This window comes from Neomonachus schauinslandi, chromosome 13, assembly GCF_002201575.2.
Source record: "Neomonachus schauinslandi chromosome 13, ASM220157v2, whole genome shotgun sequence".
NCBI lineage: Eukaryota > Metazoa > Chordata > Mammalia > Carnivora > Phocidae > Neomonachus > Neomonachus schauinslandi.
Window position 1 is genome coordinate 31,195,373 of NC_058415.1, and position 14,397 is coordinate 31,209,769.

The window sequence follows — 14,397 nt, forward strand, 5'->3', positions numbered from 1 at the left end:
CTTTCTCCTAATCCTGCCACTTATTAGCTGTGTGACCTTGGACGAGTTAATAAACCTCTCTGTGCCTCAGTTTTTTAAATCTATAAAATCCATATATTGGGGAACAATATCATTTACTGAAGTTTTTATGGAAATTAAATGAGAAAATATGTATGAAGGCTTAGAATAGTGCCTGGCATACAGTTAGCATTATGAGTATCAGCTTCTGGAGGGGAAAGCGTACAAAGCATTAAAATTAAAGGACAAGGTGTTCTATCAATCCTTTTATTCTCTTGTATCTTGGCATCTTGAGTTGGTCCTCTAAAAATTTTCCCCATAAAGATACCCATGGTTAGGTTCTATAATCTTATCAACAAAAAACTGTAAATTCTTTTACAGTAATGGGCCAGAATGTGATCAAATATTGTAGATTACACTGCTGTCTTAGTTATTCCCTATAAAGGAGCTTATTGCTTTTTATACATTATGTCTTACTTTAAGCTGATTTCCTTGCACTGGGTGCCTAGTTCAATTATTTAAAATAGCACCACCTGCCCAGAAAGAGATCACCCAAAACTGGCATATTCTCATCATTCAAACATTTCTAAAACCTCAACTTTGCAACTTTTTCCTTAAGTTTTTCTCTGTGTTTTTTCCAGTGACACCAGCTTAATTATACCCCCATGCTTTTGCTCACATTAGTAACCATTTTTCATCTATTCAATTCCCATTATTCTTCAAAGTCCTTTATCCTCTGTGAAACCTTCTGAGACTACTATAGCACACACTGATTTACCCTCCATTTGACCTTTTATTCTGTTTTAATTATATACTTAACAATTATTAAAACAAATTATTTACCACTTTTGAGCCTTAGTTTATTCACTTATGAAAGAATGACACCACTTGTCTTATTTATTTTAATCAGTCTAGAGGAGCTACCACAAAATGATTTCATTAAAAATAATGACCATGTGAGGATGCGGAAAAACCCTCCAAACCAAATTGGTTGAAATGAATAACTTAAAACACCATAAGCTTTTTCTAACAATTAATGTATCTTTAATCATTTTTGCCTATTTTTTCAGGTTTTATAAAAAGTCCTCTACCTTTTAAAATCTACTTTATTTCAGCCAACTCTACCTCCTCTACACAATCTATAACAGAATATTATGGAAAACAACCAAAATGGCCAATAGTTGGTTAAATAACTACAAAATACACATAACAGAATCCCATGCAATCATTTAAAATGATACTGCAGAAATCTATCACACAAAGATGTTCATGGTATATTGTTATGTGGAAATAAATAGATTGTAAAATGGTATTAGTCCAACCCTATTCAAAAATATAAATGTTTTACAGGGACATAAAAGACGCATATTAAGGGGTTAATCTTAGTTATACCTGAGTAACCATATTATGTGTGTTCATTTACTTATTCAATAGATTCCTAAACAATGTGTTGGTCACTATGCTAATTTCTGTCCTCAACAATGTTATTAAATAGGGGTGTCTAGGTGCAGTCATTAGCGTCTGCCTTTGTCTCAGGACATGATCCCAAGGTCCTCGGATAGAGCCCCACATCGGGCTCCCTGCTCGGCAGGAAGCCTGCTTCTCCCTCTCTCACTCCCCCTGCTTGTGTTCCCTCCCTCTCTGTCTCTCTGTCTCTCTCTCTGTCAAATAAATAAATAAATAATCTTAAAAAAAAAAGAATGTTATTAGAGGAGAGACAATCATCCAAATAATCTAGAAATAAATGCAACCATTATAAATAAATTATTTTATTAAAAAGAAGTATCTGTGCTTAATAAGCAGGCACAACAGGGAATATTCCAATGTTTTCCTATTCTATAATGTTTCTAAGAGTAAGAAACAGGCTTAAATAATTCTGGAAAACAGTATGGAGATTCCTCAAAAAGTTGAAAATAGAGTTACCATACGACCCAGCAATTGCACTACTGGGTATTTACCCCAAAGATACAAATGAAGGGACCTGAAGGGGTACGTGCACCCCAATGTTTCTAGCAGCAATGTCCACAGTAGCCAAACTATGGAAAGAGCCAAGATGTCCACTGACAGATGAATGGATAAAGAAGATGTGGTATATATACACAATGGAATATTATGCAGTCATCAAAAGGAATGAAATCTTGCCATTTACAACGATGTGGATGGAACTGGAGGATATCATGCGAGCAAAATAAGTCAATCAGAGAAAGACATGTATCATGACGACCTCACTGATATGAGGAATTCTTAATCTCAGGAAACAAAGTGAGGGTTGCTGGAGTGGTGGGGGGTGGGATGGATGGGGTGGCTGGGTGATAGACATTGGGGAGGGTATATGCTATGGTGAGTGCTGTGAATTGTGTAAGACTGTTGAATCACAGACCTGTACCTCTGAAATAAATAATACATTATATGTTAAAAAAAAGAAGAAGATAGTAGGAAGGGAAAAATGAAGGGGGGCAAATTGGAGGGGGAGACAAACCATGAGAGACTGTGGACTCTGAGAAACAAACTGAGGGTTCTAGAGGGGAGGGGGGTGGAGGGATGGGTTAGCCTGGTGATGGGTATTAAAGAGGGCACGTATTGAATGGAGCACTGGGTGTTATATGCAAACAATGAATCATGGAACACTACATCGAAAACTAATAATGAAATGAATTAAAAAATAAGAACCAGAAAGAAAACTCTGAAAAAAGGTAAAAATGCTTTAAAGTTGCAAAACTGCCTCACAGTGCTCTAAAATTATCAACTCATTCTCATTTTGTCTTTGTACCTTCTACTAAAAATTATCTCCCAGCTACTAAATTTAGAGATTCCACCAAAAATTAAAGCCTGTAGTAATCAACATAAGATGGATATTAACCACAGGTAGAATTTAGTTCATTCTAAATGGAGGTTCGTGGATGGCATACCTTATCCCAAAGCATATTCTACAAGAATGTTATTACTTGAAGAAAAGCTGTGTGTTCAAATAAACTTGAAAAATACTAGGTTAAACAAAACTAAACAGTTCCTTTCCCAGAGTCCTTAAAACACAGGTCCAGAAATACCTATCCACGATTCTGAAATCTAAAAGGTTCTCAAAACTAAAGTTTTAAAAATAATTTATATGGTAGCAAAACCTGACATGAACTGTTCTGAGGTTCTTTATAGTCTTCATCTCATTTAATCTGACCATTCACACATTTTTCTGTAGAAATTATGTGTTTACTTAGGGGCTACCCCAACTCAACAGGGGATGTTACTTTCTAAACATATACATCATAATATCCTTCTATAATCTGATAATTTCTGAATTCCAAAACATATCTGATACAAGAGTGTTTTAAAATGCATTGTGGACTTGTACTAATGCACAATGTGAATCTATCAGAGGAGCATTTCCACATTTTCCAAAGTTGTCACCATGGAGCTCACTTTTAGAAAGAGTAGAAAGAGGAAACTGGATTAGGGTATGCCCAAAACTGACTGTATAAAGCCACAATGTCTTATAACTAATAACGGAGCCCAGGGCAAAGCCTCAGAAAGACAAGTGTACTGAAAATGATGTAAAACAAATTGTTTTTTGTTGTTATAACATTTTATGTAACACTGTTATAACAGAAAGTTTAGCATCTGATAAAGAAAGAGAATGCGCTTACCCAGTACTAATAAGAGAGAAAGAAACCTTTTGCCAGATTCAAGAATTTTTGTTACTAAAGACTAACTTTCTAAAATCTCTGAAGATAAAATTAGAAAGTATACAGGCAAGTGCATTTTATTTCATGCCTGTAAGCTTTCTGTACGCACCTAAATACAGGGTACACAGGTACCTGCTGAATTTGCTTCTGAGTTTTTTTTCATTCACTCATCTAAAACTGGACATGAAACTCCCACAGATTTTCTCTCTGATCTACAAATACTCTGATCTTCCATTTAAAAAAATGTAGCAACAGTTTAATTGCTTACAATAGAAATTCCTTTTAATCCAATGCTTAGCAGTAAATATTTTTACTCTGCTATTGGTATAGTCTGTATAGGAGCTACATCAGTATCTACCCCCGTTAAGTCATAATTACCTTTGAACACATGAATAGTAGGTCATGAATAAACACTTAATAAAAGGTTTCAGGTGATACTAATAGAACAGTACTGCACACTTTAGAATTGGAAAAATAATTCCAATTTAAAACTATTATTTAATATTTTAGAGGCTAACAATTCAAAGAGAACTTGCCAAATCAATCAAACTAAATTTATATAGCCTAATGGGTTATTATAAAAGTTAAAAGTCTTATTTCTGAAAGTTACTTTAAAAAACTGTAGTTTTTCATCACCTGGGTCAATGTAGACCACTTTGTAATTCTCAGTTTAACAAATTATGCCTGTTCTTAACAGCAAATTCTATGCCTCCTTATCAACGATACATTATATACATTTTAAAATATATTTAATTGTATTTATTTAACTATGGTATAACAGTGACTATATCAGCTAAACAAAATTCACTCCCTCATTTGCCAACTCATTATCAAATTATTGTCAAATTTTAGCTATCTTTTTTACTGAGGAAAGATAAAAAACTGAAATCCACAAATAATCACAATAAACCACAAATCATTTTAGTAAACAATTCAAGTTTTTCCCGAACAGGCAACTTTTATAACTTTTTAATAAATGGAGTTCATCATCTGCTTTTATCTCACCTATCTTGACAAACAAGACATAAACTGACTAAAAGGCAAATAGGAAAAGCAAAAACACCTGAATAATGAAAGAACAACCAACCATTGAAGACTTTATAGGATTTTTGTTATTGCTTAATTACACGGAGTATTTAAATTTGATGTAAGACAAATGTACAAATCCTCTTACAAAAATATGCTTAATGTCCTATTAGTTGATGTAATTTTTTTCCTTGTAATTCACAACATTTTTACTGGATATGAAAATATATACTGAAAACACAGTGCTAAAAAATATATGATGTGGGGAAAAACTGAAACCCAGAAAGATAATCTGACTTGCCTTGGTTTAAGTTGCTATGCACTTTATATAGTACTGGGAATGATATCTCCTGATATCAGTGCTTTTTCCATTACACTGTACTGCTCTTAGCCTGGGGAAAAAAAACACTTCTCATAAATGAGAGGAACCATTACTTATGGAGAAATTGGTCCAGAGAAATGTAAAAACATAATGTCCAAAGATTTGCAACTGAAAATTAAATTAAAATATACTGCACCAGTATTTTTTGTTAGTATACAAAACCTCTTCTGCTCTGGGTTTTAATCATGTGAAAGAATATAAAACTTGACCCCTTAAACACACACACACACACACACACACACACACACACACTTTCCATTCTGTCATGACGTCAGAGCCTTCCATGATGCCTAACTGGAAGAACAACATGAAGTGTGCTTAAATGTAATCCTCACCCATTTGTGTTAGCTTACCAGATTTGTGCTTCTTGTGTTTTGCTTTCTTTTTGATGATCGATAACTTATTCTGCATCTCAGGTTTGTAAGATTTGAATGCCAGAGAATGAAGACTTTCACGCTTTCTCTGTAAGTTTTCATTTAAAACATCTTTCAGTTTCTTTTTTTTCTTTTTCTTCTTTTTTGCCCTCATTTTAGTTAGTTTGATTTTCTTGTGACTCTGCTCTAACAGAATGTCCCTTACAACTTTGTGGCAGTTAATTTCTGGATGATCACTGTGACTTCCATTTACATGTATTTGGCAGGATTTTAGAGCATTTTCTTTTAATGGACTGGGTTCAGGCTTTACTCTGGAAGCTTCACCATATTTTTCTTGATTTTCTATAAACCTTATTTCACCTGGACTAAGAGGCTCTCCAAAGCCAGTAACTTCCCCTGGACTGCCTGGTTCCTCTAAATTTTCTTTATAACAATCAGTTTTTTTAATTTCACAGGGCCTGCGAATTCTAATTTCATAGCTGGATTTCACATCCATTTCAACAGAGATGTCATGATTATCCAGGTTCATTTTAGCAGAACCCCAAGTTGCATCAAAATTAAGTTCCTGCTCTTTCTTGAAGCCAGAGGGCAGGCCTCTACTACACCTATGTTCTCCATTACTTGTACTAACATAGTGACACTTCAATTTCTCCAGTTTAATCCGAGGTACTCTTTGTATTTTAATGGGTGGAACTGGAAATTCTGGGGCCTGAAAAGGTCTCTGTTTATAAATCCGTACATCTGCACCACAGAACTGTGGAAAATGCACATAAGCATTCTCTAAATAATCATAACCAAGGATAACTTCCCTGCATTCATGAATAGGCTGTCCAAGTACAGCATCTTGAACTTCTTTTTGTGTTTCATACACAAAGTCACAGAGACCCTTAAGTAACCACACTTTTTGGTAAAAAGGCAGTTCATGAAAAGGTTTTTCTTCCAATGGATTAACTTCTCCAAGAACTTTAAAAAACTGAGGACATAACCCAAGCTTTTCAGCACAGTTATCAGGATTTTCAGTCTGCCCTACAGCAGTATACCACTGCTGTACTTTCTGTCTCAGTGCTGCTTCCCAGGTCCTATAAGGCAAAGTAGGTCTTCGATGTAAGGTAGGTCTGCGATGAGGAGGACTTAACAGAGAAGTCATTATTTTAGAAAGAAAAGCATTACACTGAGGCATCAGAAGACAACGTTCCAATTCATAAAAGACTATTTCTGGCAAATTTAGAATTTGCTGGGCTAAACAAAGAAAATGCCCAATAGCTGGAATTTCCCACATGGTCTCCATACATGTTGGAGCTGCTTGAGCCAGTAGTTTTCTTTCCCATTCTTCTATTTCCTTTTGACTAGCTTCTTCTGCTTCTTTTCTTTCCTGCTCTCGAAGCCTAAAGAAAATTTAACAAATTATACTATTACTGAAATAGAATATACCATAAAATACCAAGTTTTTGGTGTCATATTAATCTTTAGTTAACAAGGCAACTGGCTGTTCTAGTTTTCAGCATCAGTACAAAGTGTCCCATTAGATGTACCATTATTTTTCTTGAGACGATGAAATACACATACAAATTGACCCTGGGTTTTATCACTGACATTACTGCCACCCAAAATAAAATTCTTCAACTTATGATTGTATAAATTTCAAAGTAAATGAAAAAAATTTTTAAGCATATTTACTAAACAAAAGCACAGTTTACTTTCTAAAAGTAATGTGATGTCATATAAGAGCTATAAAGATATTTACATCCTTTGACTCCATAATTCCACTCTTAGAAAGTTATACTAAGATTGTGTTTGTCAGTGTTAACTGGTCAGTGTTAACTTTTAACCATATAAGAAAAACAAAATTATAAAGAAGTTGTATTGTTAGAAATAGAACTACCCTACAACCCAGCAACTGCACTACTAGGTATTTATCCAAAGGATACAAACATAGTGACTTGAAGGGACACCCCAATGTTTATAGCAGCAATGTCCACAAGAGCCAAACGATGGAAAGAGCCTAGATGCCGATCAACAGATGAATGGTAAAGAACATGTGAGACAGATAGATGATAGATAAATAGACTGACAGATGATGAACTATTACTCAGAAATCAAAAATAATGAAATCTTGCCATTTGCAATGACATGGATGGAATTAGAGGGTATTATGCTAAGCAAAATAAGTCAGAGAAAGAAAAATGCCATATGATTTCACTCATGTGTGGAATTTAAGAAACAAAATAGATGAACATAGGGGAAGGGAAGGAAAAATAAAATAAGATAAAAACAGAGAGGGAAGCAAACCATAAGTTAAGGGAGACTTAACTATAGGGAACAAACAGGGTTGCTGGAAGGGAAGGGGGTGGGAGGATGGGGTAATTGGGGGATGGGCATTAAGGAGGGCACTTGAAGTAAAGAGCATTGGGTGTTGTATGCAACTGATGAATCACTAAATTCTACTTTGAAACTAATAATACAATGTATGTTAATTAAATTGAATATAAATAAAAAATATTTTAAAATTATAATAAAAACAAGAATGCATAAAGGATCTGAACTGACATTTCTCCAAAGAAGATATACAAATGAACAATAAGCACATGAAAATAATGTTCAACATTATTATCCATTAGAGAAATGTAAATCAAAGCCACTATAAGATAGCTATTCATACCCACTGAGATAAGAAGTATTGGTAACAGGGGGCGGAGCAAGATGGCGGAGGAGTAGGAGACATGGATTTCGTCTGGTCCCAGGAATTCAGCTGGATAGGGATCAAACCATTCTGAACACCTACGAACTAAACAGGAGATCGAAGAAAAGAATAGCAACAACTCTCTGAACAAAAAAGTGACCACTTTCTGGAAGATAGGACGTGCAGAGAAGTGAATCCGAGGCGATATTCGGGAGGATAGACGGCGGGGGAGGGGGCCTCCAGTGGCCGCTTTTGGCAAATGATAGAGCCGAGGAGCACAAAATCAGAACTTTTAGAAGTCGGCTCCACTGAGAGACGTCACTCCAGTGGCTAAGCAGGGGGTGGAACCCTAGCGGGACAGTGTGGTCTGAGGACCCTTGGGCTCACAGAAAGACCAGGGGTGCCTGAGTGTGGCAGAGCTCCCAGGTATCGGAGCAGGGAAGACAGCTGCAGAGATGGAGCCCAGGTGCGGGCTCTCAGCTCGGGGTTGCCATAAACCGTGATCAGGGGCACAGTTGGGCCGCTGCTCTTCCAGCAGGGACCCAACAAGCAGCAGATCCAGGGAGACTCCCCTTTCTCCCCCAGGAGGAGCGGGGCGGGAGGGCACCGCAGGGATCTGCTGGGTTTGGAGACTCCACACGGGGTAGGGTGCCAGAGATAGAAATGCTCGGTCACAGGCCGGGTGAACATGGAGTGTGGCCAGAGACCGGGGAGACAGAAGTGACTGACTGCTCTTCTCTGGGGGCGCACTGAGGAGTGGGCCCCCAAGTTCTCGGCTCCTCTGGGGCGGAGACTGGGAGGCTGCCATTTTCACTCTCGTCCTCCAAAGCTGTACGGAAAGCTTGCAGGAACAAAAGCTCCCGAGAACAAACCCGAGCAGATTACTTAGCCCGGAACGGCAAGGCCAGGGCCCAGCAAGGGTGGGGCAATTCCGCCTCCAACAAAGACATTTGGGACAAACGACAACAGGCCCATCCCCCAGAAGATCAGCAAGAACCGCCAGCCAAGACCAAGTTTATGGATCAATGAGAACGGCAGAACTCCAGCGGTAGGGGAATACTACACGTAGAATTCATGGCTTTTTTACCATGATTCTTTAGTCATTCAAAGTGAATTTTTTTAACTTATTTTTGTAAATTTTTCTTTTTCCCTTTTTCAACCAACATCTTATCAATCCCTTTTTTAAAAAACATTTTTATTTTTATTTTTAGAGTCATATTCTATCCCTTCATAGTAGTTACTCCTATTTTTGTTTTTGTTTTTGTTTTTTAAGATTTTATTTATTTGACAGAGAGAGACACAGTGAGAGAGGGGAAACAAGCAGGAGCAGAGGGAGAGGGAGAAGCAGGCTCTCCACTGAGCAGGGAGCCCGATGCGGGACTCGATCCCAGAACCCTGGGATCATGACCTGAGCCAAAGGCAGACACTTAACGACTGAGCCACCCAGCCGCCCTCCTATTTTTGGCATATATATATAAGTTGTTCTCTCTTTAAAATGCTGAGATACAGTTTCTTCTAACAGATCAAAATATACCCTAAATCTCTAGTGTATGGCTTTGTTCTAGTCTCCTGCCTGATCACATTCTCTCCCTTTTTTTTCTTTTTTTTAATCCTCTTCTTTCTTTTTTCAAACAACTTATCAATTCCTTTTATAAAATCTTTTATACTTTTCATCTTTACAGTCATATTCCATCTCTTCATCATATTAACCCTTATTTTTGTATATACATAAATTTTTCTTTCTTTAAACTTTTGGGAGGAACTTTCTTCTAACAGACCAAAATACACCCCAAATCTAGTGTGTGGCATTGATCTAAGCACCAGCCTGATCATATTTGATCATATTCGGGTTTTTTTTGGTTTTGTTCTATTTTTGTTTTTATCTTTTTCTTTTTTCTTTTTTTCCCTTTCTTTACCCCTGGTTTCAGGGCTTTTCTGATTTGTTTAGAGTATATTTTCTGGGGACGTTAGTACCCCGTTAGCATTTTGTTCTCTCATTAATCTATTCTCCTATGGAGAAAATGACAAGATGGAAAAAATCACCTCAACAAAAAGAACAAGAGGCAGTACTGACTGCCAGGGACCTAATCAATACGGACATTAGTACGATGTCGAAACCAGAGTTCAAAATGATGATTTTAAAGATATTAGCTGGGGTGAAAAAAACATGGAAGTTATTAGAGAAACCCTTTCTGGAGAAATAAAAGAACTAAAATCTAACCAAGTCGAAATCAAAAAGGCTATTAATGAGGTGCAATAAAAAATGGGGGCACTAACTGCTAGGATAAATGCGGCAGAAGAGAGAATTAGCGATATAAAAGACCCAATGATGGAAAATAAAGAAGCTGAGAAAAAGAGAGAGAAACTACTGGATCACGAGACCAGAATTCAAGAGATAAGCGATACCATAAGACGAAACAACATTAGAATAATTGGGATCCCAGAAGAAGAAGAAAGAGAAAGAGGGGCAGAAGGTATATTGGAGCCAATTAGAGCAGAGAACTTCCCTAATTTGGGGAAGGAAACAGGCATCAAAATCCAGGAGGCACAGAGAACCCCCCTCAAAATCAATAAAAATAGGTCAACACCCCGACATCTAATAGTAAAACATATGAGTCTGAGAGACAAAGAAAAATACTGAAAGCAGCTCAGGAAAAGAGATCTGTAACCTACAATAGTAGAAACATTAGACTGGCAACAGACCTATCCACAGAGACCTGGCAGGCCAGAAAGGACTGGCAGGATATATTCAGAGCACTAAATGAGAAAAATATGCAGCCAAGAATACTGTATCTAGCTAGGCTGTCACTGAAAATAGAAGGAGAGACAAAAACCCTCCAGGACAAACAAAAACTAAAGGAATTTGCAAACACGAAACCAGCCCTACAAGAAATATTGAAAGGGGTCCTCTAAGCATAGAGAGAGCCTAAAAGAAACAAAGACCAGAAAGAACACAGACAATACAGTAATCGTCACCTTACAGGCAAGACAATGGCACTAAATTCATATCTTTCAATAGTTACCCTGAATGTAAATGGGCTAAATGCCCATGATTTTGTTGATTTGGGTCATTTCTCTTTTCTTTTTGATAAGTCTGGCCAGGGGTTTATCAATCTTGTTAATTCTTCCAAAGAACCAGCTCCTAGTTTATCAAAAGACACAGGCTATCAGATTGGATAAAAAGAAAAGACCCATTGATATGCTGTCTGCAAGAGACTCATTTTAGACCCAGGACACCACCAGATTGAAAGTGAAGGGGTGGAAAACCATTTACCATGCTAATGGACACCAAAAGAAAGCTGGGGTGGCAATCCTTATATCACACAAATTAGACTTTAAACCAAAGACTGTAATAAGAGATGATGAAGGACACTATATCATGCTTAAAGGGTCTATCCAACAAGAAGATCTAACAATTGCAAACATCTATGCCCCTAACATAAGAGCAGCCAATTATATAAGGCAATTAATAACAAAAGCAAAGAAACACATTGACAACAATACAATAATAGTGGGGGACTTTAACAACCCCCTCACTGAAATGGACAGATCGTCTAAGCAAAAGATCAACAAGGAAATAAAGACTTTAAATGACACACTGGACCAAATGGACTTCACAGATATATTCAGAACATTCCATCCCAAAGCAACAGAATACACATTCTTCTCTAGTGCCCATGGAACATTCTCCAGAATAGATCACATCCTAGTCATAAATCAGGTCTCAACCGGTACCAAAAGATTGGGATCATTCCCTGACTATTTTCAGACCACAATGCTTTGAAACTAGAACTCAATCACAAGACAAAAGTCGGAAAGAACTCAAATACGTGGAGGCTAAAGAGCATCCTACTAAAGAATGAATGGGTCAACCAGGAAATTAAAGAAGAAATAAAAAAATTCATGGAAACCAATGAAAATGAACACACAACTGTTCAAAATCCTTGGGATGCAGCAAAGGAGGTCCTAAGAGGAAATATATAGCAATACAAGTCTTTCTCAAGAAATAAGAAAGGTCTCAAGTACACAACTTAACCCTACACCTAAAGGAGCTGGAGAAAGAACAGCAAATAAAGCCTAAACCCAGCAGGGGAAGAGAATAATAAAGATCAGAGCAGAAATCAATGAAATAGAAACCAAAAGAACAGTAGAACAGATCAACAAAACTAGGGGCTGGTTCTTTGAAAGAATTAACAAGATTGATAAACCCCTGGCCAGACTTCTCAAAAAGAAAAGAGAAAGGACCCAAATCAACATAATCATGAATGAAAGAGGAGAGATCACAACCAACACTAAAGAAATACAAACAATTATAAGAACATATTATGAGCAACTATATGCCAGCAAATCAGATAATCTGGAAGAAATGGATGCATTCCTAGAGATGTATCAACTACCAAAACTGAACCAGGAAGAAACAGACAACCTGAACAGATCTATAACCACTAAGGAAATGGAAGCAGTCATCAAAAATCTCCCAACAAACAAGAGCCCAGGGCCAGATGGCTTCCCAGGGGAATTCTACCAAACATTTCAAGAAGAATGAATACCTATTCTTCTGAAACTGTTCCAAATATTAGAAATAGAAGGAAAACTTCCAAACTCGTTTTATGAGGCCACCATTACCTTGATCCCAAAACCAGAATAAGACCCCATCAAAAAGGAGAATTACAGACCAATATCCCTGATGAATATGGATGCAAAAATTCTCACCAAAATACTAGCCAATAGGATCCAACAATACATTAAAAGGATTATTCACCACATCCAAGTGGGATTTAGCCCTAGGCTGGCAAGGTTGGTTCAACATCCCGATATCAATGTGATACATTAATCAAAGAAAGAACAAGAACCATATGATCCTCTCAATAGATGCAGAAAAAGCATTTGACAAAGTACAGCATCCTTTCTTGATCAAAACTCTTCAGAGTATAGGCGTAGAGGGTACATACCTCAATATCATAAAAGCCATCTATGAAAAACCCACAGCGAGTATCATTCTCAATGGGGAAAAACTGAGAGCTTTCCCCCTAAGGTCAGGAACACGGCAGAGATGTCCACTAACACCACTGCTATTCAACATAGTATTAGAAGTCCTAGCCAAGGCAATCAGACAACAAAAAGAAATCAAAGGCATCCAAATTGGCAAAGAAGAAGTCAAACTCTCACGGTTTGCAGATGATATACTTTAAGTGGAAAACACAAAAGATTCCACCCCAAAACTGCTAGAACTCATACAGGAATTCAGTCAAGTGGCAGGATATAAAATCAATGCACAGAAATGAGTGGCATTCCTGCACACCAACAAGACAGAAGAAAGAGAAACTAAGGAGTCGATCCCAATTACATTTGCACCCAAAACCATAAGATACCTAGGAATAAATCTAACCAAAGAGGCAAAGGATCTGTACTCAGAAAACTATAAAATACTCATGAAAGAAATTGAGGAAGACACAAAGAAATGGTAAAACATTCCATGCTCATGGATTGGAAGAACAAATATGAAGATGTCAATTCTACTAGAGCAATCTACACATTCAATGCAATCCCCATCAAAATACCATCCACTTTTTTCAAAGAAATGGAACAAATAATCCTAAAATTTGTATGGAACTAGAAAAGACCCCGAATAGCCAGAGGAATATTGAAAAAGAAAAGCAAAGCTGGTGGCATCACAATTCAGGACTTCAAGCTGTATTACAAAGCTGTCATCATCAAGACAGTATGGTACTGGCATAAAAACAGACACATCGATCAATGGAACAGAATAGAGAGCCCAGAAATGGACCCTCAACTCTATGGTCAACTCATCTTTGACAAAGCAGGAAAGAATGTCCAATGGAAAAAAGACAGTCTCTTCAACAAATGGTGTTGGGAAAATTGGACAGCCACATGCAGAAGAATGACACTGGACCATTTCCTTACACCACACACAAAAGTAGACTCAAAATGGTTGAAAGACCTCAATGTGAGACAGGAGTCCGTCAAAATCCTAAAGGAGAACACAGGCAGCCACCTCTTCGACCTCAGCAAAAGCAACTTCTTCCTAGAAACATCGCCAAAAGCAAGGGAAGCAAGGGCAAAAATGAACTATTGGGACCTCATCAAGATAAAAAGCTTTTGCACAGCAAAAGAAATAGTCAACAAAACCAAAAGACAACTGACAGAACGGGAGAAGATATTTGCAAATGACATATCAGAAAAAGGGCTAGTATCCAAAATCTATAAAGAACTTATCAAACTCAACACCCAAAGAACAAA

The 14,397-nt window shown here is 37.2% G+C and overlaps 1 protein-coding gene across 1 annotated transcript in view; it reads right to left on the minus strand.

The window, feature by feature from the left end:
* KIAA2026 (KIAA2026 ortholog) overlaps positions 1 to 14,397 on the minus strand; it is a 158,223-nt gene that overhangs the window by 56,959 nt on the left and 86,867 nt on the right. The window contains exon 3 of the mRNA XM_021682404.1: positions 5,436 to 6,841. Within this exon, the coding sequence (XP_021538079.1) occupies positions 5,436 to 6,841 (1,406 nt within the window). The remainder of the gene's footprint in view (positions 1 to 5,435; positions 6,842 to 14,397) is intronic.